General features: G+C 39.1%; 1 protein-coding gene across 4 annotated transcripts in view; it reads right to left on the bottom strand.

The window, feature by feature from the left end:
* Positions 1–20,841: 20,841 nt before the first annotated feature.
* ctif (CBP80/20-dependent translation initiation factor) overlaps positions 20,842–24,617 on the bottom strand; it is a 68,378-nt gene continuing 64,602 nt past the window's right edge. For all 4 annotated transcript variants that reach the window (XM_065243795.1, XM_065243796.1, XM_065243797.1 and 1 more), the window contains one exon: positions 20,842–24,221. In XM_065243795.1, coding sequence (XP_065099867.1) covers positions 24,006–24,221 — 216 coding nt within the window. In that variant the 3' untranslated portion in view covers positions 20,842–24,005. The remainder of the gene's footprint in view (positions 24,222–24,617) is intronic.

Below are 24,617 nucleotides of genomic sequence, written 5' to 3'. Positions count from 1 at the left end.
CCATCAACTTTTGGGATCTTTCAATGCTATCTCAGGAAAATGTTTACATATTTTAAGAGTTGGCTAATTTGTATGAATTCATACAAAGCTAATCGTGCAAAAACGTACGATTCTCATGAAAAAACAACTACGAAACAAAACCCCTAACCCCAAGGGTCAAGGCAAATCGTAGAAAAACTTACGAACAGTGTTGGGGAAATTTACTTTTTAAAGTAATGAATTACAATATTAAGTTACTCCCCAAAAAAGTAACTGATTGCGTTACTTTGTTACTTTTCATGGATAGTACGTACGTTAGTTTTGCGTTACTTTTTCTTGCTTGGCTGAGGCTCAATCTCTTTCAGGCCTTGCAGGTGTTTTTTTTACTTAGAAGTTCAGAAATCGCATATTTCCATCATAAAAATGTCAAGCTCTGTCCATCTCCGTTTTTGACTCAAACCGTTCCCGCTCAGGCGCGCATACAAAGAGTGCGTAATTCTACGTGACTACATTCAGTTTAATTCAGTACATTATTTTGTTTTAAATCAAATTAATTAATTGAAAAGTAACTTGCATTACTTTTTTTTAAAAGTAACTCAAATAATAATGTGTACATTTAGAGTATAAAGTAATGCGTTACTTTACTCGTTACCTCAGAAAAGTAATATTATTACTTATTACACGGCTCTCTGGAATGCTTGATTCTGATTGGTCAGTTGAGACATTTGCAGGTTAGTTCTTTTCAAATAATAACCGCTCCAAAATAATAACGCATAGCCGGACTACTTGCACGAGTAAAATCGCTCCGCGCCAATAAAGATCAATAAAGATTACTGTCTGTTTGGCGCCATCTTGTGACAAACACTTGACAACCACGACAAGACACAGACAGCTTACTGAGACTGAACTTGACAAAATAGAGCATGACAGCTACAAAGCCAACACACACAAAATACAGAATGGGCATTAAAACTTCTCAAAGACTGGCTAAAAGAGAAAAAATGGAGACAAGTATGAAGCAGAGGATCTTAATAAGGTATTACGATCATTTTATGCATCTGTGCAAAGTTTCGTGGAAGGATAAAAATGTTAATTTAAAACAAATATGCCAATAAAATGTTTCAAATTCATATTCATGTCCAGTTTTTTTCTTATGTGGCAAGCAGCCGTGTAATAAGCGGGATAATGTAGAGGCAGCCGGTAGTTATTGGGAAATAAGCCCCTTCAGTGTGATACAAGACCCTCCGCTTCGCGTCGGGTCCTGATCACACTGTCGGGGCTTATTTCCCGATAACTACCGGCTGCCTATACATTATCCCTTACAGTACGTAATGCACGTTACTGTACTTGTAATGCGTTACACCCAACACTGCTTACAAATGTGGTGGTCGTATGAATTAATATGAATTAGCCAACTTGTGAAATATGTACGAATTTTCGTGAGAGTGTTGAAAGATCCTCAAAGTTGATGGTGTAGTGGGCAGTGCTCCGACATATGGTGCATCTGCACTTTCGGCAACCTGAGTTTAAATCCTGGTTAGAGATCCTTCGCCGATCCTGTACCCCTCTTTCCACCTTATACTTTCCTGTCCTCTCCTATTATCTAATAAAAGCAAAAATGTCCAAAACACATAACTTTAAAAGTAAAGATCCCAAATGTTGCATGGTCTTTATCGAAACAGTAGTCATGTAACGACAATTTAAAATACACACTTTCAAATATTTACTTTTTATCCACTGATTTTAGAATAACATGCAGTATACACTAAATAGTGCACACTATGCAGTAAGCATGTATTCCATTCCATGGGTCAAAAAGGGACAAACCCAGCATTTTGGGTTGTAATTTAAGATGTGCTGGGTTGTTTAATCCATCTTTGGGTCAAATTTAACATTGTCTGATATAAACGACTGGGCTTGTCCCTTTTTGACCCAACACTGGGTTGAAAATAATCCAGCATTTTTAGAGTCTACTTCAGCCATGAGTGTAACTGTGGGTTCACACCAGACACGAGTTCAACGATTTGCGCGAGTAGATTACATACAAAGTCAATGCAAAGATGCAATCAGACACGTCCTCGCATGGGGCGATGCGAATGATGCAATATGGGTGCCGCGTTTGCCGCGAAAACAGCTCGAGCGAAAAATTCACATGACACGAAGTTAAATCCCACGAGTAATCTAGAGTGAGTCAACAGTCTGGCTCAAATCATGTTTAACATCATATTATAAATAAATTCCATTTAAAGTTTTATAAAGTTCAGAATAAGAAAATTTTTATTATACAAAATTTAGGGTAACACTTTATATTACGACCCACAATGTACCGCGTAATTAAGCCGAATTTAATGCGTATTTATATGTAACAACAGGGTGCCTCTACAGTACGTACTTGTAGGTATAAGGGAACAATATGAAAAAATATATCTTTTTTTTAAGGCAAGTACAATAAAAATAGCAACTTATTCCCTATTTACCAGGTACCTCTAACATTTGCGGACATATTTGAAGTGGTGCTTTGCAATCGGATATGCTTGACTCTGAAACTCTTTTATTTCAAATGACACAATAAAGTCCACAAAGCAGCACGCTATTTATTTATTTTTAATTGCTGTTATCATTGGTAGAATAAAACTTTGCAACATGTGTAAGTACAAGTATTTTAGCCAAATATAATTTATGCAATGGCAAACCAGAATGAAACAACAGCAGATGGGTATCCAGCTCGCAAAAGAATGGCATCTCAATATCACTGCAGTTAAACGCATACGCGAGGACGCGCATCGTCTACGCTGAGCATAGCTGCATCTGGTCGTAGTTTCAGATGGTGTGTAAATATTTTTCACAATGTCGGATGTAGCCAAGCCCGAGGTAGGGCTTACACCCAACTTTTTTACGTCCGGCTGGTGCAACCGGCCCCTGAAATCTAAGCAGTGGCTTTAACACAGAAGCACAAACTATTGGTCCTTTAACAGGAAGTGACATCAGTAACACAAACATGGAAGACAATCAATCAATGTCCACAGGTGTTTATCCAGAGAATGTCAGATACAGAAGCAGCAAATTTACTACAGTGAAACAACCATAAAAAACGCTTAGGTTACTCACGTAACCCCGGTTCCCTGAAATAACGGGAACGAAGCATTGCGTCAGTTAGCTGACGCTATGGGGGAAACTCCTGTTTACTCCGTGACTGAAGCCTATTGGTTAACGTCTGTACAAAGTACAGACCAATGACGTTTGAACCCGCGCGCGGGAGGAACGCGTCCCTATATAAGCGCGGTTCAATCGTCAGGAGCTCATTATATTCGACTGAAGCGCGCAGCCGAATAACACTCGCTGCGTAGACGTTTGTAGCACGGCAAGAGACGCAATGCTTCGTTCCCGTTATTTCAGGGAACCGGGGTTACGTGAGTAACCTAAGCGTTCCCTTTCAATACGGTTCACTTCGCATTGCGTCAGTTAGCTGACGCTATGGGGGAACGTAATCCCATCACGCCGTGCATACACAACGTACTGAAGTGCCTTACCGGAGAGACACTGCGTGTGGCCCTATACCCGGCATATTCACAGCTTTAAAAGCAAATGTGTAAGCACCATATAAATTGTTGACGCGCATACGGTGGGGTTTTAAACGCACCGGGGGCACATAACATAGCACAAGACGGCGAGGTACCGAGCGCGCCGCGGCTGTGCGAGATAAGTAAATTCAGAGTCACGTTGGTGAGCTCGCTGAGCGCACCGTGGTGTACACATAAAACGCATGAGCGTGCATGATTGAGCCGAGAGAACCTGCGCTCGTAGGGCAGGGACGTCTAAGCTGTACAATCTGACAACGTAGACGGCGAAGACCAGCCGGCCGCGTAGCAGATATCAAATATAGATATAGATACCCCTGTAGACCAAGTTCATGAAGAAGCCAAACTCGCACAGAGTGGGCTCTATATAGGACATAGCTCATAGAGGGGCGTGAGCCAGTGCGATGGTTTCAACGATCCATCTAAATAACCACTGTTAGCAACAGACATACGTAGTGAGTGATCTGCGCAGCTCACGAACGGCCGATCTGACTATAATATGCGGCAGAACGGTTCGTAGCGTGGGATTATACAGATACCACAATAGTGTGAACCCAGGTGCACCCTCGAGCGCATCGGGATGCATATAGGTAGTATTATAGTGCACAGATCGGTGAGCTTTCCAAGCGCGCCGTAAATGTGTATTGACTATAAATTGCACGGGCACAGGTGAACACTTGAATACATCGTGAATGCATATAGATGAATCAGAGTGTTATAATGCACAGGCCGGCAAGATTCTCGAGCGCGCCGTCATGTGTTCTGATAATAAATTGTGCGCACACGGGTGAACTCTTCAGTGCACCGTGAATGCGTATAGATAAATCAGTGCACAGAACGCGCCGTGAATGTGTACAGATATGATTGATGAACGTAACGGTGGGCACCCAACGCACCGTGAACGTACACAGATGAACAACAATGTACAGTAGCAGTTTTAACATAAAATGGCATGGCATCTTACGCACAGAAGCCACTGGCACGTGCCACTATGTTTAGTGGCACTTCCGGTTTCCATTGGCTCGTACCAGTGGCTCGTCGAGTGGCACTTCCGGTGTCCAGTGGCTCATGCCACTTTTTAGTGGCTCTTCGAGTGGCACTTCCGATGGCCAGTGGCTCATACCACTCCGTTTGGTTGCTTGTACACTGACACATGTCAGTAAAACTTAGGTCTGTTTGATTGAGGCATGTGGCACTGATAGTCACCGATCGATCATTACAGATTCGAGTGTAACTTACGCGTGCTGCTGCTATGTTAATTTAATTATGACACAATGATTTTGTGTGTCCTTTCTGACTCTGATGTTTCAGGTAACCGAATGCGTAAATTGAGTCGAGAGCTAAATATATCATATTGACGCTCATTCATAAAGGAATTGTATGATCACAATATTTAAAATGGAAATATGCAAAGTGTTTTCATTTAATAAAGCACAGTATTTGTCTGAGCCATGGTCGTGTGAACATTGTGCCTTTTCTTAATATTTAATCAGTTTTTGTAAATCTTTTTTTTTTAAGTAGTATGCCTAATTTAATTGAGTCTACTAGATACCCTTTAAATGAAAGACGAGATCGAAGAAAAAAACTGACTCCTCCTTAAAGCATACTGTCGGCAACATTTAGATCCAATGAAATGCATAAAATAAAGGAAAAAACTGTGTTTGATTTAATCGTTTGTAAAGTGTATTGCTAAGTGCTTTGTAAATCTGTTTTGCTTTGAAATAATCCAACAATTTATTTAAAATAATTACCATCTCATAAATGTTGTGAAATAATAATTTGTTCAAACCCTTATTTCTTATAGACAACAATCTATATAGACTATATAAAATGTAATTTTGAAGGGCACGTGACGTATCTGCACTGTCAACATCGTGTAAATATCAAGTTGTAAAAAAATAAAATAAATATCAAGTTGTAAAATATGTAATAGGACATTGTTTTTAAACATAAACATGGTTAGACTGACACCTACTGTTTTGGCGTGCATGTGTGTAAATGCGGTACTTTGCAGAAAAAAAATATTATAATATTCTGCGAGATTCTTATAAATGACACTTTTTATTAAATACAACACATTGGCACTGTTTACAAATAAAAACATGGCACTCACAGACTACATTTTCACAAATAATACAATTTTGTATATAAAAACTATTATACAATATACAATATAGCTCAGACAAATGTTGTGCTTTATTAAATATATAAAATATTTGCCTTCCCATTTTAAATATTTACATTTTTAATACTTAATTTTTGAATTATGATCATACGATCATCAAAATGTCCTTTTTAGCTCTCGATGCATTTCAAACATTCGGTTACCTGAAACATCAGAGTCAGAAAGGACACACAAAATCATTTTGTCACAATTGAATGAACATAGCAGCAGCACGCGTAAGTTACTCTCGGTTCTGTAATGATCGATCGGTGAATATCAGTGCCACATGCCTCAATCCAACAGACCTAAGTTTTACTGACATGTGTCAGTAGACAAGCCACAAACGGAATGGTATGAGCCACTGTACATCGGAAGTGCCACTCGACGAGCCACCACTAAACAGTGACATGAGCCACTGGACACCGGAAGTGCCACTCGACGAGCCACTAAACGGAGTGGCATGAGCCACTGGACACCGGAAGTGCCACTCGACGAGCCACTAAACGGAGTGGCATGAGCCACTGGACACCGGAAGTGCCACTCGACGAGCCACTGGTACTAGCCAATTGAAACCGGAAGTGCCACAAAACGTAGTGGCACGTGCCACTGGCTTCTGTGCGTAAGATGCCATGCCACTTAATGTTAAAACCCCTTCTCACAATGTATGTGTCACAAAGCATAACACAGCTGTGTATTCAGGTGAGCTTTCCCAAGCGCATCTTATTGTATACCAAAATGTTATAGCGTGTACATGTGAGCTTCTCTAAGCGCACGGTGGACGCATATAATTAAAAACCATATCGTGCATACAGGTGAGCTAATGGGCGCACCTTTAATGCAACAAACCTCAGTAGTGCGCGAAGCAGGGATGTCGAAGCTGTAAACTGACAACGTGGACGGCGGGGACCAGCCGGCCGTGTCACAATTGTCAATGAGAAACCTCTAAGACCATGCCCATGCTCTAAGACAAGTGAGCATAATTGTCACGGGAGGTGATAACGTCAACGATCCATAAATAGCCTGTATTGACAGGTGCTCTAGTGAGTGATCTGTGACGCAGATGAACAGCTGATCGTCTGATGTACGTCAGACGTATGTGTCATACAGGACCTTGGACAGTTCCAGAGCGCTGTGCCTCGGGCACCGTCCGCATCTGAGAAATGACAGGCTTATGAATAAAGTGAATGGCCAGCCGTAAAAGCATGGTTCGCTGTTACCGCCGCCGTCCGCATCTGAGAGATGACAGGCTTGTGAATTAAATGAATGGTCGGTCGTAAAAGCGTGGTTCGCTGTTATCACGGCCACATAGATATAGGTAGGGGAGAGAGCCGCCGTGCCTCTGTAGTGAGGAGAAAAGTGTTCCACCGGCGATTCGCGGGGGGGTTTGACTTTCAAATGTCACTAGACAGAATGGATCAGACTTTGCATAAGGACGCCTCGTGAAAGGGGTCCTAGCAGCTTGTGTCAATGTGTCATAAGGCACGTAATGTAGGTCGTGTCCCACGGATGCCATCTCCGCACGCCCATCGTAATGGGTTAATATTGGTAGTTAAGCATGAGATGCGTATCACTCTGATTGAACATAGCTTATAAAGCGATGCAATGAGTTTATAAAGGAGATGACTCGTCAGCTTGTTCAGGGGGCGAGATCTCAGTCTGGTTCGGTAAATAATGAAACCACCGTAGATTGCCCGACCGCATTATCACAATAACACGGTCGAGAGTGCTGCAGTGCTAAATCATCCTCTTAATGTACCGTATTCACAGTACAAGGTGATTTATATGAGACAAACGGCGTTCCACGCGCCGAAGGCTGATTGCCGTCGTAAAGCGTGTTCAACCCACAGCAAATGCTGGGCTAGCTCGTAATGACAGCACTTCATGCAACCGTGTGTAACTTAAGCAAGCTTCCCGGCCGTCAGCTCGGGGCGGGACCTTTGCTTAGTCAAACTGAAGTGGACTTATGAACAGAATGCCACGATATTCAGCTTTCTGAGGCTCGTTAGAGGGGTACGTGTGCCCGTCTTAAACGAGATGCCGCGCGCGTCTGACTGTGCGCGCGCTTTAAGCTTTGAAACTTATTGTGGCGGGTAGCAAGCTCACTTGAGGTTGATATTACCCTTAATATCTCCGAGTATTGGAGCGGAGGTGTGAGCGTCTTCGGATCCGCTAATATAAATCAGCTATATGGCCGAAAAACGTCATAAACCGCTTGGCTGTAAAGGGCGATTTATACTCGTGCGTAGGTCCTACGGCGTAGCAGCGACGGAGTAGGTTCCGCGTCGGTTTTCATTTATACTTGTGCGTCGCCGTCCGCGTCGACGTGCAAAGACACGCGAAACCGCTGGTTGGCAGTAATCACGCGTGTTACCACAGTAGCAGCAGAAGTCGTCACAGAAGAAGAAGCTAAGCAAGTTAACCCACAAACGAAGAAAAAATAGCAACTTGTTGTGTATAATTTGAGAAGACCAGCAATGATGTAAGTAAATAAACAGCGACTTATGTTGCAGTTTTAGTTAAATCACTCCTCGACTTGGCTCATCTTTGTTTTCACCGTCTCAACCGGAAATACCTATGACGCAGTTTTTTTTACCTGACGGGAGGGGTTCTGGTGGACCAATCACAGAGCTTGCGGTCCGCGTAGGTCCGACGCGCTGTTAGGAATTTTGTGAGGTGCGCGTCAGGCTACGCAGAGCTACGCACAGGCTACGGATAGCCTACGCCGTAGCTACGGCGTAGCACCTACGCACGACTATAAATCGCCCTTAAGCCTTTGAGTGGCCGTCCGGAGAGGGCGCGATTCAAACGCTTGGAGCCATGCAAAAGTCTGAGGCTGTCCTTCCTCTAGGAAGAGAGAATAACAGCCGTAAGACCGTGCTCGTTTGCGCCATCAGCATCGTAGCGGAGAAACTGAGGTGGGCTGCGAGCGAATTTGGCAGAAAGGTGTTAGAGACACCGTACAGTCGTGGGGTGTCAATACACAGTATATGGCCAAACCGGGGTTTTTTCGGCTAGCGTCGATAGAATTATGGACAGCGGGCCGTGTGTGCGTATTACTGATTGCTTGTCAGTAAGGCGATAAAGTGTTTAGAGACACCGTACAACCGTGGGTGTCAAAACACAGTATAGTAAGCACGGAAATTACTCTTTTTAGAGGAATTAAATACCGTTCGCCACTATAGTGAGGTCGCATAGCCGACAGTATTACACAGTATGTTTGGATAAACAGCACACAGAAAACATTTCAGGGCAGTCCAGCCGAGGCGCGACATAACCCCTTTTCTCCCAGACAGTTTCGTTCTCTGTTGATGCAGCTGTGCTGCGGAGACCAGAGCTCAGCCGTTCAGGTGCACAAGCCTCAGTAGTGACGGTGACCGAACGGCTCACGGAGCAGGGTAGTATGTCTAGGTGGTTTAATGTCAGACTGAACCCATCGCAGAGAGGAAGTCTGCCGTGAGGCCCGCGGTTTTGCCGTTTATTAAAAGGGCAGAAAAACCGGGTATATATATAAGAATGTACCAATATTCAGCGCACTGATATAGGACGGGACTGAATAAAGGGAGGTATTCGGGCCTCAGTATATTATAAACAAATTCGTTCTGCCTCTGATTCCGTCTAAACCAGAGAGAAATTACCAGGCAGACAAAGAATGAGCTATCTGAAGTGAGATCGGCTCAGGCCAGTAAAGCTCTATAATAAGTGTTTTAGCGCTCCAATAGAGGCGTGTCCGCCTTATCGAGCAGACGAATGAGATCGTGCCGCTCCAGGAGGGGAGGGGCATGAAGCTCTCTTATAATGAGTGTTCTTGGTGCTCCAATAGCGGCGAATCGGCCCTATCGAGCAGACGAATGAGATCGCGCCGCTCCAGGAGGGGAGGGGCATGAAGCTCTGTAATCGTTGAACACTGGACAGCTGCATTTAGAGGCAGCGAGCCGTAATACCGCGTGCTAGCTAAGCCGTTAAGAGACCTCACCACTGTGGGGAAAGGAGCGAGGGACTCCGCGAGCGTGGAGCACGAGTGGCTGTGCTATGACAGAGACAGGGGCAGACCGCCCGTGTTTGCTTGTCGTATGCATCTATCCAGGTCTACGGTTCCCCGCTTGTTCATCTCAACAAGAGAGGAACGGCAGAGGGGAGCAGCAACACAGACAGAACAGCCATGCGTCGTGACGGTATCACCCGATGCACTCGGGGGATTAATATATGTGCCAGAGATCTCGCCACTGAATGTAAGAGGAGCGAAGGGACTCTGTAAGCATGAACGGTTGCGGTGTGACAGAACACAGGGGGGGGTTAGTCCGTGTGTGCTTGTCTATGCATCCATCTAGTCTCATGGCTCGCCGTGTGTTCATCCCGGCGAGAGAGGAACAGCAGGGGGAGCACGAAACATGGATAAGACAACCAAAGCATAAGCGCGGTCCCGGCGTGGGAGGTGCCAGACCGGTAACGCGCTCGGAGGAAATTCATAGCAGAGAGGCTCACCGAGCCGCTGTGCTGGACGCTATTACAACAGCGCCTGCTCTTTTAGCTTATAGCTTTATATTAAAAATATTGATCTTACCGGGCGGCCGCAGGGGAGACCTCGTCAGGCGTGTGTCCGCTGCACAGGGCTCGTACCACGGCAAGCGAAGGCTATCTTCGGTTCTCGGCCGGAAAGCGGCAGGGGAAGACGCTAGACCTGGACTCTGCTATCTTCGGTTCTCAGCCGGAAAACGGCAGGGGAAGACGCTAGGCCTGGACTCCGCTGCAGGGCTTTTGTCAACGGCGAGGTAAGGCTTCTTCTTTTTCTTCGGAGCAGCGAGAGGTTCGCGCTGAAGGAGAAAATAATGAGCTCCTGACGATTGAACCGCGCTTATATAGGGACGCGTTCCTCCCGCGCGCGGGTTCAAACGTCATTGGTCTGTACTTTGTACAGACGTTAACCAATAGGCTTCAGTCACGGAGTAAACAGGAGTTTCCCCCATAGCGTCAGCTAACTGACGCAATGCGAAGTGAACCGTATTGAAAGGGAACTGAAGCATTGTGTGATATCATTATATAAAGGGGAAGTGAAAACAATGAATAACCCTAAACTCTTCCCATTAACATCAGCATGAGTTTCATTAGACGATGTTCCCTTTTGAGAAATATATACAGTATATATTTGAAATACATTTACAGTATGTTCATATACGTATCACACACACATTTTGCAGATTCTGTAAGTTTTATGTAAACATACAACCACCAAGCATATAAAGCTAAATTAATCTGACTTAACAGGTTGTTGCTAAGATGCTCGCTAGGATGTTGTGAATGGTTAGGTGCCAAAGATTGAAATTTCCCCAGAATAATAAAAGTTTCAATAATCTATACAAGCAAGAGGAATATATACAAACACCACTTACATCTGTGGCTTTTCTGACTTGATAAATATATAAACTATGACAGAAACCACAGTCAAGGTGAAGGCCGTTCACACACAAATACACACAAGTGTGTGCGTGTAATAACTGACAGGCAGCCAAATGAAAGCTACAGTCAAACAAGAGCTTTCCTTGTACAACTGATCACATGACTGTGGTGTTTGATTGAAGCTTTCATGTGAAGCTACATTAAACACAAACACATTCACGGGCACACACACACACACCTCACAAATCAATGGCCTGAGTGTGGAAAGCTGGAGATGTTTTGAGAACCTCCTGACCGAAGTCTCACGGCTGCTCGTGTGTTAAACTCACATCTTTGTATTTGTGAAGATTAACTCTGACGTGTTCCTCTAGAGGAAGAACAAACTACACGCCATCTTTAAATTAGTCTGTTTGTCATTTTGAAACCTGACAACACTCACTTTGTTTCTCTTTCATTTTATTTAAATGATGGGCCATTTAAAAAAAGCTTTTGTGTTTCACAAAAGTCAGTCATAAGCAAGATTAGAGTGTCAACAATGACAAAATTATTTCTATTTTTTTTTCAAATGCATCACATAAAAAAATATAATTTTACTTTTGCCAGTTTTACTAAGTGCTATAATTGGATCCCCAGTGCTTCTATCAACCTAGAAAATGTGAAAAAGATCAACCCAGTAACTTAGTTTTGGGAAACGGGCAAACATGTGAAAATAGGTGTTTGAAATTTGGCTCCCCTTGTGATGTCAGAAGGGGATAATACAATAATTTAGTGCAGAGATCCGTTCATTTGGATTTTTAAGGACACACCCAAAAATTGCACAATTTTGCTCACACCTACAAAGTGGCAATTTTAACATAGAACTTCACATATGTACTCTGGGGACACCAAAGATTTATTTGACATCTTAAAAAAGCCTTGTGAAATGTCCCCTTAAAAAGCAGTTTAAAGAGCACCTATTGTCCGATTCACGATTTTACATTTCCTTTGGTGTGTAAGTGTGTATTAGTACATGTTAACGATATGCAAAAGGTACAACCCCAAAGTTAACAATGACGCGAGTTATCGTCTCCAACGTAGATCTCTTTTCTTGGACTACAACAAACAAATGGATTGTATGCAACAGTTTACTTCCTGTGATTGGTGATGTAGAGAAGACCGACATTATCATAATTCCACCCGCTTCAGATTCACACCCTTTAAGTTAACTCCTGTTAGCATTGCATTGTGAGCGAATCTTTCAAACATCGTAAGGAGCGTCACATTTCTTGCTGACGTCAGAGGTATTCAGGCCAATCACAACGTACAGATTAGCTGGCCAATCAGGGACAAAGAGCTTTTCAAATCCATGCATTTCAGGAAGAGATTGAAATCTGGAGCTACAAAAATGCACGGTATGTGCAAAATAATGTGTTTCTTAAACCATAAACCACACGAACACATTGTATTATACCAAATACACAAAATAATATTGTTTTTTAGCAATGAAATGGGTGCTCTTTAACAATGGGAACTTAATTTAATTGAGTTAATTCAACAAAAAAATGTGTCTTGTCAGCTTTATTTAACAATTCTTTGTTTACACAACATAACATTGTTGGGTAAAATTAACAGATTAATAAAACCATTACATACTGACATCTTATTGGCTGACTTTGTTGCAGTGTATTGTGGGTAATTGTTGTTCTGGCATACATGAGTAATAAGTGGCCAAGTATGGGTCAATGAACTTGTTCTGATATATTTTTAGGGCAAAACAAACAAATGAATGGTTTAAAAGATAATATTCAATTTTAAATATGTCTTTGATGTATTTGATAAGCTGTTATTAAAAGGTCCATATGATTAGTTAGTATCGAGCAGCTGCATTACGATTGATTGATTGTTATGTATGAGTTTTTAAATAGGGGATCCTAAAGGGGGTGGAGTTTACATAATGGCATTATTCAAATTTTTGTCATCATTAAATAAATTATTCATGTACAATTAACTCGATTGTTGTTTGTTGACACTACTAAGGTTGGTTAAGTTTCATTTGTAAATTGAACTAAATTATTTTTTGTTGAGATTGCTTGCTTGCAAATTGCGTGGAACCGGTTGACACACTTTTTTAAGTAAATCCAACACTGCAAAAAAAGATTTTCAAGAAAAAAAATCTTGGTATTTTTGTCTTGTTTTCAGTAAAAATATCTAAAACTTCTTAAATTAAGATGCTTTTTCTTGATGAGCAAAACGACCCAAGAAAATAAGTCTAGTTTTTAGACCAAGAAAATCAAATTTAGGTGATTTTGTGCCTAAAACAAGCAAAAAAATCTGAATTTTTCTTGAATTTAGTGTTTAAGAAGATTTTTGCTTACCTAATTGGCAAATTTTTTGCTTGTTTTAAATTTGATATTTTTGGGTCGTTTTGCTTATCAGGAAAAAGCATCTTAATTTAAGAATTTTTAAATATTTTTACTGAAAACAAGACAAAAATACTAAGAATTTTTTCTTGAAAATAATTTTCTGCAGTGAACATTCGTTTTTTGAGTGAATGATAAAACAGTAATGGCGAGACTTAAGCTTATAGCCAAAATCATCGCTGTTGCCATCACGACCGAGCATAGCAGGGGTCAAACGATCAGACTGTCACCAATGTTGCCTAGCGACAGGAGAACACTCCCAGGATAGTTTCCACGGTGACAGTTGCTAGACAGAAACAAGAGCTTAGCAACGAAGACATCGGTTGCTGCATCCTGCAGCTCATGAACTCACACCTAAACCACATACTGACACATTGAGGGAGGTGTGTGTACGTGTGCGCGTGTTCCCGAAACATAACACCAAAATGACTAAACAAATCTTTCTCGCAACGAAGGAAAAAATAAACAGACGCACCTTTCTGGCACACGCCGTCGTTTTTTCTTGCCCTTCGGTTTTTCCACCATGCAGATAATTCGATCTGTATTTAAAAGAGTCAGTCGACACCAAAATGAAATCGGTCACTTCACAAACTCATTTGACTTGCTTTGCTCTGTGGAACATAAAAAGACAAGGTTTTAAACACAATGCAAATGATCTCATGCAAGTTTTCTCTCTGCAGGCTACAAAATAAAACCCCTGGTTGAGTAAGAAACGCTGTTCAGCGCCGAGCGTCTGGCCTGTTGCTGTTGGCAGGCAGGGCAGTGATGGTTTGGACACAGATCAGGCCTGGCTGGAAATGAAGAGGGTTTGGCTTTATAACAAGGAGCCTGAGCGGAGATGAAGTGAGGGGGGGGGGGTGGATGAGCTGAAAAGATGAAAGTTGGAAAAACAGAGCAGAGAGAGAATTCCTGGCTCCAGCAGCTTTAAGTTATGTGACTGAAAAACACAATCATTAAACAGTTCATTCAGGAAGTGAACAGGTCATGACATCATTTCCTGGTTGGCAGGGGCAGGATGTGGGCCGAAGCTTGTTCAGTTCCTCCAGAGAGAGAGAAAGAAAAATGAACTACAAACAGCCCCGTACAACACAGCCGATCTCGGTAACTTCAGCGTGTGCATCCATCTGCTCGTCTCTTTGATGGACATGAATGAAGCTCGCTGAAGATTTACTTTCAAAGCAATCAATTGCATTTATTTCCATTTGCAATGAAAAACTACTACCATAGCATGAAATGACAGACTGAAGCTTTACGAAGAAACAGACATCATGCACATTTCTTATTTCACTTCACTAAAACTCAAATACTGTGGGTAGTCAACACGAGGAGCAACAAGCTTTTCACACTTTTTAAACTACATCACTATAGATCTACTCATATTTAGACATCTATACATTAAAGGGATATTCCAGCCAAAGAGCAAGATTAACCCATGATTTACTCACTCTCAAGCAATATGACATACACACGTCTATCATCTTTCAGATGGACACATTTGGAGTTATTTTAGTAAATGTTTTTGCTGTATAATGGTAGAAAACAGAGATTAGGGAACAACTTCGGCCTTTAAACCCCAAAAAAGTGCATTCATCCTTCACAGTAGTAATCCAAACGGCTCCAATGGGTTAAAGGATTAGTCAATTTTCTTAAAAAAATCCAGATAATTTACTCACCACCACGTCATCCAAAATGTTGATGTCTTTCTTTGTTCAGTAAAGAAGAAATTATGTTTTTTGAGGAAAACATTCCAGGATTTTTCTCATTTTAATGGACTTTAATGGACCCCAACACTTAATAGTTTAATGCAGTTTAAAATTGCAGTTTCAATGGACTCTAAACGATCTCAAACGAGGCATAAGGGTCTTATCTAGCGAAACGATTGTCATTTTTGGCAAGAAAATTAAAAATATGCACTTTTAAACCACAACTTCTATTCTTCCTTCGGCTGTGACGCGCCAGTGCTACCTCACGTAATTGCGCAATGACGTGGAAAGATCACGTGTTACATTTATGAAACGCACAGTTGCCGACCATTTTAAACAATAAACTGACACAAAGACATTGATTAGTATCATTCGACATACAACAACATCGGAACGCTCCTCTTTCTCCACACTTGTAAACACTGGAGCGTAGTTTCGCATTTGTCATCCGTGACCTTTTGACGTGATGCTGTATAACGTGGTCGCGCTGGCGCGTCACAGGACCGGATGAGAAGTTGTTGTTTAAAAGTGCATATTTTTTATTTTTCTTGCCAAAAATGACAATCGTTTCACTAGATAAGACCCTTATACCTTTTTTGAGATCGTTTAGAGTCCTTTGAAATTCCGTTGAAACTGCAATTTTAAACTGCATTAAAACTGTTAAGTGTTGGGGTCCATTAAAGTCCATTAAAATGAGAAAAATCCTGGAATGTTTTCCTCAAAAAACATAATTTGTTCTCGACTGAACAAAGAAAGACATCAACATTTTGGATGACATGGTGGTGAGTAAATTATCTGGATTTTTTTTTTAAGAAAATGTACTAATCCTTTAATAACAGACTAATTTCATGGAAAGTTGTGTTATATTCACAAAAATGTTATTAATTATTCATGTCAATGGCACGAAATTCAGCTTTCTTTCGTGCTTTGAGCACAAATGTCTTTTTTCGTGTCACTCGCACAAATTTCTATGAATAGTTTTTCCTGTCCGTTGCACGACTTTCTTTTCGTGTCATTTTATGTATTGTTTTCTAATTTTTTTTCTTATTTTCTTACCATTGTCCCTTGGGGTTGGGGTTAAAATTCATTTCAGTTACACTTTATTTTGCTACCCAGTCTCACAAAGTTTCGTGATATAGTCACGTATTTTTTTGATTCTTTTTTCGTGCTATTATCACGAAATTTCGTGTTTTTTCGTGATCGTATAACGAATTCCTGTTTTCGTGTGATTATCACGTATTGGTTCCTCAACTGCTTTTTCCTATTTTTAAACCAGTGTCGCTTCGGTTTAGGGTAAGATTTGGTGCTTGCATTAGAATGTCACTTTATACATTGGTTTATACTATTTTTTCTGATTAATTTTTTTATATGTCGCCTGGCGTTAGGGTTAGAGTTGGGTTTGGTTAGGGATGTCATTTTATATAAATCTAACCCTAAACCGAAGCGACAATGGTAAGAAAATAGGACAAAACAGTTGAGTAACCAATACGTGATAATCACACGAAAACAGGAATTCGTTATACGATCACGAAAAAACACAAAATTTCGTGATAATAGCACGAAAAAAGAATCAAAAAATACGTGACTATATAACGAAATTTCGTGAGACTGGGCTGTTATTTTGATAGTCCACTTTAGACATTCTACTAACTATAAATAACTTTGCAACTACATGTCAACTAACTTTCATTAATTTATGTGTCAACTAACTAGAGTATCAGTAAGGGTTAGGGTTAGGGAAGAGGTTAGCCCTTTGGAGGCGTGTGGATTACCTCTGTGTAAGATGGATGCACTTTTTGGGGTTTAAAGTCAGACGTTGTTCCCTGATACCTGTTTTCTTCCATTATATGCTTGGAAAATGAAGGACATTTACTAAAATAACTCCAAATGTTTGTCTGAAAGATGAATCTCATGGGTAAATCATGGGATAATTTTGATATTTGGCAGGAGGAGTATCACTTTAAGTTGACCCAATACAATTCATTAACATTTAATTATTCTATTAGGCAGATCGCTCTTATAAGAGATTTCTAAAATGACCTGGATAAGAGACAAGGCTTAGATTAATGGGATAGTTCACACAAAAATGAAAATTACCCCATGATTTACTTAACCACAAACCATCCTCGATGTATATGATTATATTTTTTCATAAGAAAACAATCGGATATCCTGGCTGTTTCAAGCTTTATAATGGTAGTAAATGGTGCTTTGGATTTAAAGCCCCCCCCCCCCAAAAAAAAAAATTGTTCATTCTTCACAGAAGTAATCCACACAGCTTCAGAAGGTTATTAAAGGCCTTCTGATGGCAATCGTTGCGATTTTGTAAGAAACATATCAATATTTAAAATTTTACAAACTAAAATAACTAGCTTCCAGGAACAACTCGTGCATTCACAAGAGAGTGCGTTTCCAGTGTAGGATTTAGCGTATGAGAAATAGTGGCGTAAAGATGAATGTGCAAGTGCAGTCAGCAAAAAAACACAGTCAGGAAATAGAAATCTAAAATGGGGATTTAAAAAAAATATTGGAGGATTTCAATAATAGACAAGAGGATATTGAGGGGTATTTTTGCTTGCGCTTTTTCGCCACTGCATCTTGTATGATATTTCCTACTCAAATATTACTGTTATGCATCTTGAGACAAAACAATGGCATTGATATTATATTATATTTTAAGTCAGGGCAAACTGTTTCCAGTTAAGACCATGCATTTTAGTCTGGGACTTGGTTTAAGCCCTGCCTGTGATACCAGGGCAATGAAAACATACTGGTATGACAGAATGAGACAAAGTCAAAAAGACAGTGTACACACACACACACACACACACGCACGCATGCACTCACACAAACACTCTGCAGGTTGCTGCTTTCTCCTGCGCAGCTGTCAGATTTGTGTGTGTAAATCTGTGTGGCAGCTGCAGGGAGAACCCAGCTGTGTGTGTGTCTTTGTGTGTGTGTGTGTGTGTGTCTGGAGCCAAATACTCTCTTTGTCATTCACAGACAAAAGCAACAAACGGCAACACGCTCGTGGCCAATTTATCACACAACCTTGGGGGTGGACGGATGAGGCAGGAGATGAACCCATAAACACACACACACGCGCACGCTTCATCACTTACATTACACTCTGTGCTCTGTTAAGAGCATCCTTGTACGCGTGAAAACAAATGTTGTATAGTGTTTATTATAATGTTGACAGCTGAGATGAAGCAGCATTTACAAGTAAGGAATAATTATTCGAAAATAATGCACAGCCAATGTGGAAATGCATTATTTTCTAATAATTCAATGGACCGGAGTCCATTATTCTGCTTATACCACTGTTACCACACAATAAGACATTACGCAGATGTTTTATTTTAAGACATCTGACAAGTTTTTGTGAGTATATTTTCTTAAGCAGTCCATCTAAAGCTTCTATTGCTATTTATTTTATAGCGAGCGTGCGTAGCACTTACACGTGCATGTTGCTTTTGATGTAAAGTGTTTGCAGTAATGGGAACAAGTTGGCCTATCAATATTTATATTTTATTTTTTTCTTCAGTATTTATGTTTAACTTGTTTTAGTTTTATATTTTCGCAAAAACAAAACTGAACAATCAGTGTTTATTTACTGTATTTATTTTCATCTCTTTTGAATTCTTTTATTCATTCTCTTCAATTTCTTTCTTTCACTACCACACATATGTTTATGCTTTATTTGTTAAAATTAAATAAACCTGTTATTTTCGTTAAACTTGCATGGTGTGATATGGACCTGGAGCTGAAAAAGTAATGCACACTGTTAAAATGTTTATCAATGAAAATGACGCATTTAAAATTGCGGCCTTTAAACTAAAATTAGTTATGTTATTTTAATGTCAACTAATATATCCACAACTTTACACTGAAAAAAACTTTTTGGTTTAGTAAAATATATTAGATTCACCCTCATAATTTCTACATGGTAATATTAACATTTATTAAGAACTAGATTTGTAAAATTGTTATTAATTGTTAATACACAATTAATTAATGTACAAAAAGAACTGTGTGGAACAGTAAGGCGTATTATATATTTTCTTGTATTATTTAACAGTTCCATTAAACTAAAACATTCCAGTAAAATGAACTTAAAATTATCAGAACATGTTGTAAAATACCCATAATCCTTTGTGCCTGATTATTTTGATTATTTGTGCCTTTGCACAGAATAAGAACTGATGAGAACTTTAACTACTTAAATATTTGTTAATAAAATGTCATCGAGGTTAAAGCTGTTATACTTTAATGTTGTTTTGTTGTAAATGATAATTTTGTGAAGTCACCGTTCACTGAAAAAAAAATATTCATTCAATTTACTCAATTTATTTAAGCTACATTTACACAAAACAAAAAACTTTTGTTTAAATGTATCTTAAATAAATTGATTTTAACCACTTACCTTAAAAAATTGAGTAAATTGAATGAATCATATTTTTCAGTGTTTAGGTGATCAGTGTTTTACAGCACATTTTATTGTATTTCTCTCCACAGTACTGACAATTCATGTCAAAAACGCAGTTTTGTATGAGTTTGATGTGGAGAATCAAGGTTATTCAAGGACTCACTTACAGTTTTTTGTGTTATAATATTATTTATAACACTAAGTAACTAAGTCCATACAACTATATGTTAAAGAAAATAACAAACAGTAAATACAATCTACCATGCAACAGTAAATAATTTATTCAATTATTTATTTATTTAATATTAATATTAATTTAATTATTTAATATTAATGATTTATTTAATATTTTTAGGATAGCAATGCTTCAATGTTTTGTTTTAAAAAGTAATAGACTTTACCTAAACAATTAAAATAAATCTAAAAATAAAACAAAAAATAACATTTACTTAATTATTTAACAAATGTTTCATGTATTATTTAGAAGATTTTTGAGTGTGGTAGGAAAGTTGTACGTGCAGGGAAATCGAGAAGTAAATTTTACTTAACGTTCGTGCAAATTGTTACAAGGATTTTAAAAGTTGTTTTTTTCAGTGTACCTAATATGTTGCACATTAAGCAACCCAGAAATTTCCCTGGAAACCCTGACAAGTTGAATTTACTTTAAAAATTGGAGAAAAGTTGTTGCCTTAAAAAAAAATTAAGTAATTTACAAGAGTACATTTAACTTAAAATTTCTAGTAATTCCAATATAATTCAGCAAGTTCATTAAACATTTTTTTTTAAGTTGATTTAACTTAAAATAAATTGTAATATCAATTGCTCTGTCCAACATCACTACAATAAAATGTGCTGAAATTGGTTCATGATAGTAAACACTGATCACCTGAACGGTGACTTTACAAAATGATCATTTACAACAAAACAACATTATAAATCTCTCTCTATCTCTCTCATAAATAAAAATATTCAGGCACAAAGGATTATGGGTATTCCTTACAACACGTACTCATAATTTTAAGTCAATTTCACTTAAATGTTTTAGTTGAATGAATTTTATACGCTTATAAGTTAAATAAAGTAAGATTTTTTTAAGTATTTGTGCAAAACACAAAATATATAGTGATGTTTACCACAATGTTTAAGTAAAGACAATATCAAAGATGTGGCAGCTGAACCATAAAAAAAGACAAACTCCATTTTACACCCCTTCATTTATTTTCACTTGCATAAAAAGTTCTGATGACATCTTTTTTTTAATAAGCCCAAATCTACAGTTCGGTCAGCTGACATTGTTTTCACACCTGCCTTGCACATCTAAAAGATGCAAATGAAGATGATTTGCATTCAACAATCCTGGTGGCTCGCACTGCTTAAAGAGTCAAAGGGTTCGAGAGAGTCTGCCACAAACAACATAAACACCCTGACAGTGCTGAAAACTAAAGTCAGGAGCCAATTAAATTAAAAAACAAAAATAAACTCAAGAGACAAACACACGCTCACAAACATGCATCCGTTCTTCAATAAATCACCTGTGTGTGCACGTAAAATCATTCACATGAAACTATTACACAGTACCATAATGACATTTTGAATTGACAATTAAACACAAACCCAATACTCTCATGATAAAAAGTGATTTTTTTTACCAAGGCTAAATTAGAAACAAAACCACAGCATTGAAAATCTGATAAAATTAAAGAAAATAATAAGCATAAAAAAAACAATAAGCTAAAACATCAAATCATGATGAGATAAAGAATGTGCCTAACCATCAAAACAATAAAAACTGTGTACTGTCAATACAAAAATTAGATTTGATTTACTAATGTGACCTTTCATGAGCGTGTGTTCATCTTTATATTTGAATTCTTGATACAAGACAAATAAAACACAAAAGCCCACAACAACACAAAAGAGGTTCTGCTTGTGTTTCCTTCCATAAATGAGTCCACCAACGAATTCGAAACACTTCCTATGTTTAATATTCAAATTCATATGCCGTTTACAAGATTACATAGCTTATATAGAACTAGATGACTGGCTCGTATTAATTCAATATCATAATGCACATAGTCATCATCAAAGCCAGAGAAATTGACACTTATTAGCTATATATTATATATATACTGTTAAAAGATTTGACCGCCATCTTCATCAAACAAATTTGTTAAAAGTAAACAGTTTCAAACAGAACGACTTGCACGTGGTCTTTATATTTAGTTTTCACTCATGCTTGATTTTTTAAGATTTCTCTATTTAGGAAACTGAACGCCGCAGGGCAAAAAACAAAATCCTTTTCGCTGCACAGGTCTCTCAAAGATTCATCATTACACTCGCAGGGGTTTAAAGGCCACTAGTATCTCCCCAAAACCATTTAAAACCTAAAATTCATTCGAGCAAAAAATGCTTAACATTCGAAATCCTCTACAACCCACATCACTTTTTCTTTTTCGATTTTTAAAGCATTTGTCTTAAAACAGTGCAAAACAAATGAATCCTGTGCAACAGATCTACGCTACAAACACTGAACCTCATTCATAAAAGACATGCCTGTAAAAATTCACTTCCTACGCATGATCGTGTCAACAATTCCCATAGAAGTTTTTTCTACGCATTCATCTGTGAAACCATTTTTCGTTAACAGTATACATTTGTAAAAATGGTTTCATGGACGAAACACATTCTGCTTTGTTTATAAATGAGGTTCATTACACAAACATTTATACGCTCTTCGTAAAAAAAAAACACAATAAAAGAAAAGAGTAATAATATTAACAATAATGCATAATAATATAACACATTATAAACAAGGACGAGAGGCCAGAACGGTAAGATCCAACTGACGTTCGTGAAGAGAATCTGAGCACTTTATGTTCAATGTGTCCTCATCACAAACACACACCGTGTGCGTCCAAGCCTTTCAGAGTCTTCTAGCCATCTGCTGTGTGTATGACAAAAGAAGGTCTCGCTCTTTGGAGCTGACGTGACCCCAGCTGGACACCCCTGTGGGGAGACGGCGTGCTCCCGATACCCGAGGGACTGAAGGGGGGTGGGACGGACGGACGGACGGAGCTCAACCCTCAGGCTTCCAAACTGTCTGCAGACACAACTGCCCTTCGCTTAATAATTTATCATTTCGAGGATGATAAATTCAGGAACATGTGGCACATTTTACACCAAAATGAAAATATTTATTTTCCCATTGCAATTTTTTTAATCATAATTTTCTAATAATCATTGTTAAACCCCATTAATGCGCTGTCCAGTGAGCAGGACACATGAGTTTACTTCAATATTTTGCATGTAAATTTGAATCCATCACGAAAAAAACTTTATAGCAACTTTATATTTCAAACCATTTTAGCCATAATAATAATGCAGTGACAGTAATTAATTAATTTGTGACAGGAGTATGCAGCAATCTGCTGACACCTAGTGGTCGTTGTGGGTAAAACCACTAAAAGTGTGACACAAACCTCATTTTTTGTGATAGTTTAATGTATAAAATATACACTTTATTGCATTATTTTTAATTATTCAAATAAATGTAAACTGCTATTACATTTTTTATAAATTTTTTTTAAAGTGAATTCTTAAAAAAAACTAAGATTAGGCTTTTAAACCAAAATAAATGCCAGAGTTATATTAATTTGAACCTTTTCACCGCTGCCCTTTTAAAAATGGCTGCGCCAGTTAATGAGTTAAGAGTAGCAGAAATAATTATGACTGTAATATGAATGAAATTGTAAAACATTTAATCATAGTATTATGTTTTCGGTAACTTGCGTTGATTTAAGTGTTAAAAATAATAATTGTAAAACAGTAATTGCTAAAAATACAGTTTACTAAATACTCACACTTTCAAAAAATGCAAATTAAAAAGAAATTTGTGCCAAAATATGCTTAGAAGTCATACATATCCTAATGCAAAAAAATTCTTTAAAACAGACTTTATTTTCTCTATATTGTTTGAAAATATTTATTTTGATTTCGGTGTGAAATGTGACCATGTTTTTTATGAGAAGCTCCTCTAAATCTTTCTCTAAAACACACACACACCCAAACATGACGGACTGTCTGTCTGCGTCGTGTGTAATGACTGTCTGGTTTTGCGTCCTCGTGTCTGGATTTACTCATGAATATGCAGGTCTGAAGTGAAAACAAATACATATTCATTTCAATCTGCATATTTCACCCTCTGAACTTTGACCATTCGGCCAACCCCCATCCCATACTGGCTGCAGTACTGTGTTTGACGGTGTGTGTCGTCTGTATGTGTATGTGTGTCTGTTCTGCATGTTTATGGCCTCTAGTGGTTTGTCTGAAAGTTAAGTTAGTTGTTGGGTTGTGTTTGGGTCATGCCGTGAGTTTCTGGATGGTTCTGTTGTAGTAAGCGGTGGTCAGAGCCTCCAGTGGGCTCCAGCGATGAGCGTGAAGCTCGATAACCTCCATCAGGAGAGAGCGCGTCAGCTGGGACTCGGACGGACACAACATCTTATCCCGTACGGCGGCGAGCAGCTCGGTCATCATTTCGGGAAGCTGCTCCTCCAACAACCGTCCAGCGCTCTGGAGCTACAACAACAGAAGGCAGTTGTGAGGAAAACGTGTAGGATGTATACAGATGATAGGATGAGCCAGTTAGACGTGCAGACACATTAATGAGAAATGAATGGTAGCACAGAATTGTTACATTTGTATCACACAGACGTTTCTTTGTAAATGACCCATACGAACACAATGAGGCAGACACGCGACGGAAATCACAGAGAGGAAATAAGACGTTCAAAGAGACTGACAGACTCATGCTAGAGGAGAGGTCAGAGGTCAAACACAAAGGGAGGAGGGAGACAGATGCTGGTCTGAGTATGAGACACAGTTTGGATGGTGTCAGTCTGTCTCCTGATGACAAATTATTGCATGTAGTTTTCATCCACTGACTGAATGAAGATGTGATGGAGACGACTGTCT

The sequence above is a fragment of the Paramisgurnus dabryanus genome, chromosome 18 (assembly GCF_030506205.2).
Source record: "Paramisgurnus dabryanus chromosome 18, PD_genome_1.1, whole genome shotgun sequence".
NCBI classification, from domain to species: domain Eukaryota; kingdom Metazoa; phylum Chordata; class Actinopteri; order Cypriniformes; family Cobitidae; genus Paramisgurnus; species Paramisgurnus dabryanus.
Note: the sequence above shows the minus strand (reverse complement) of the source record. Positions and strands in the feature narration are given on the sequence as shown.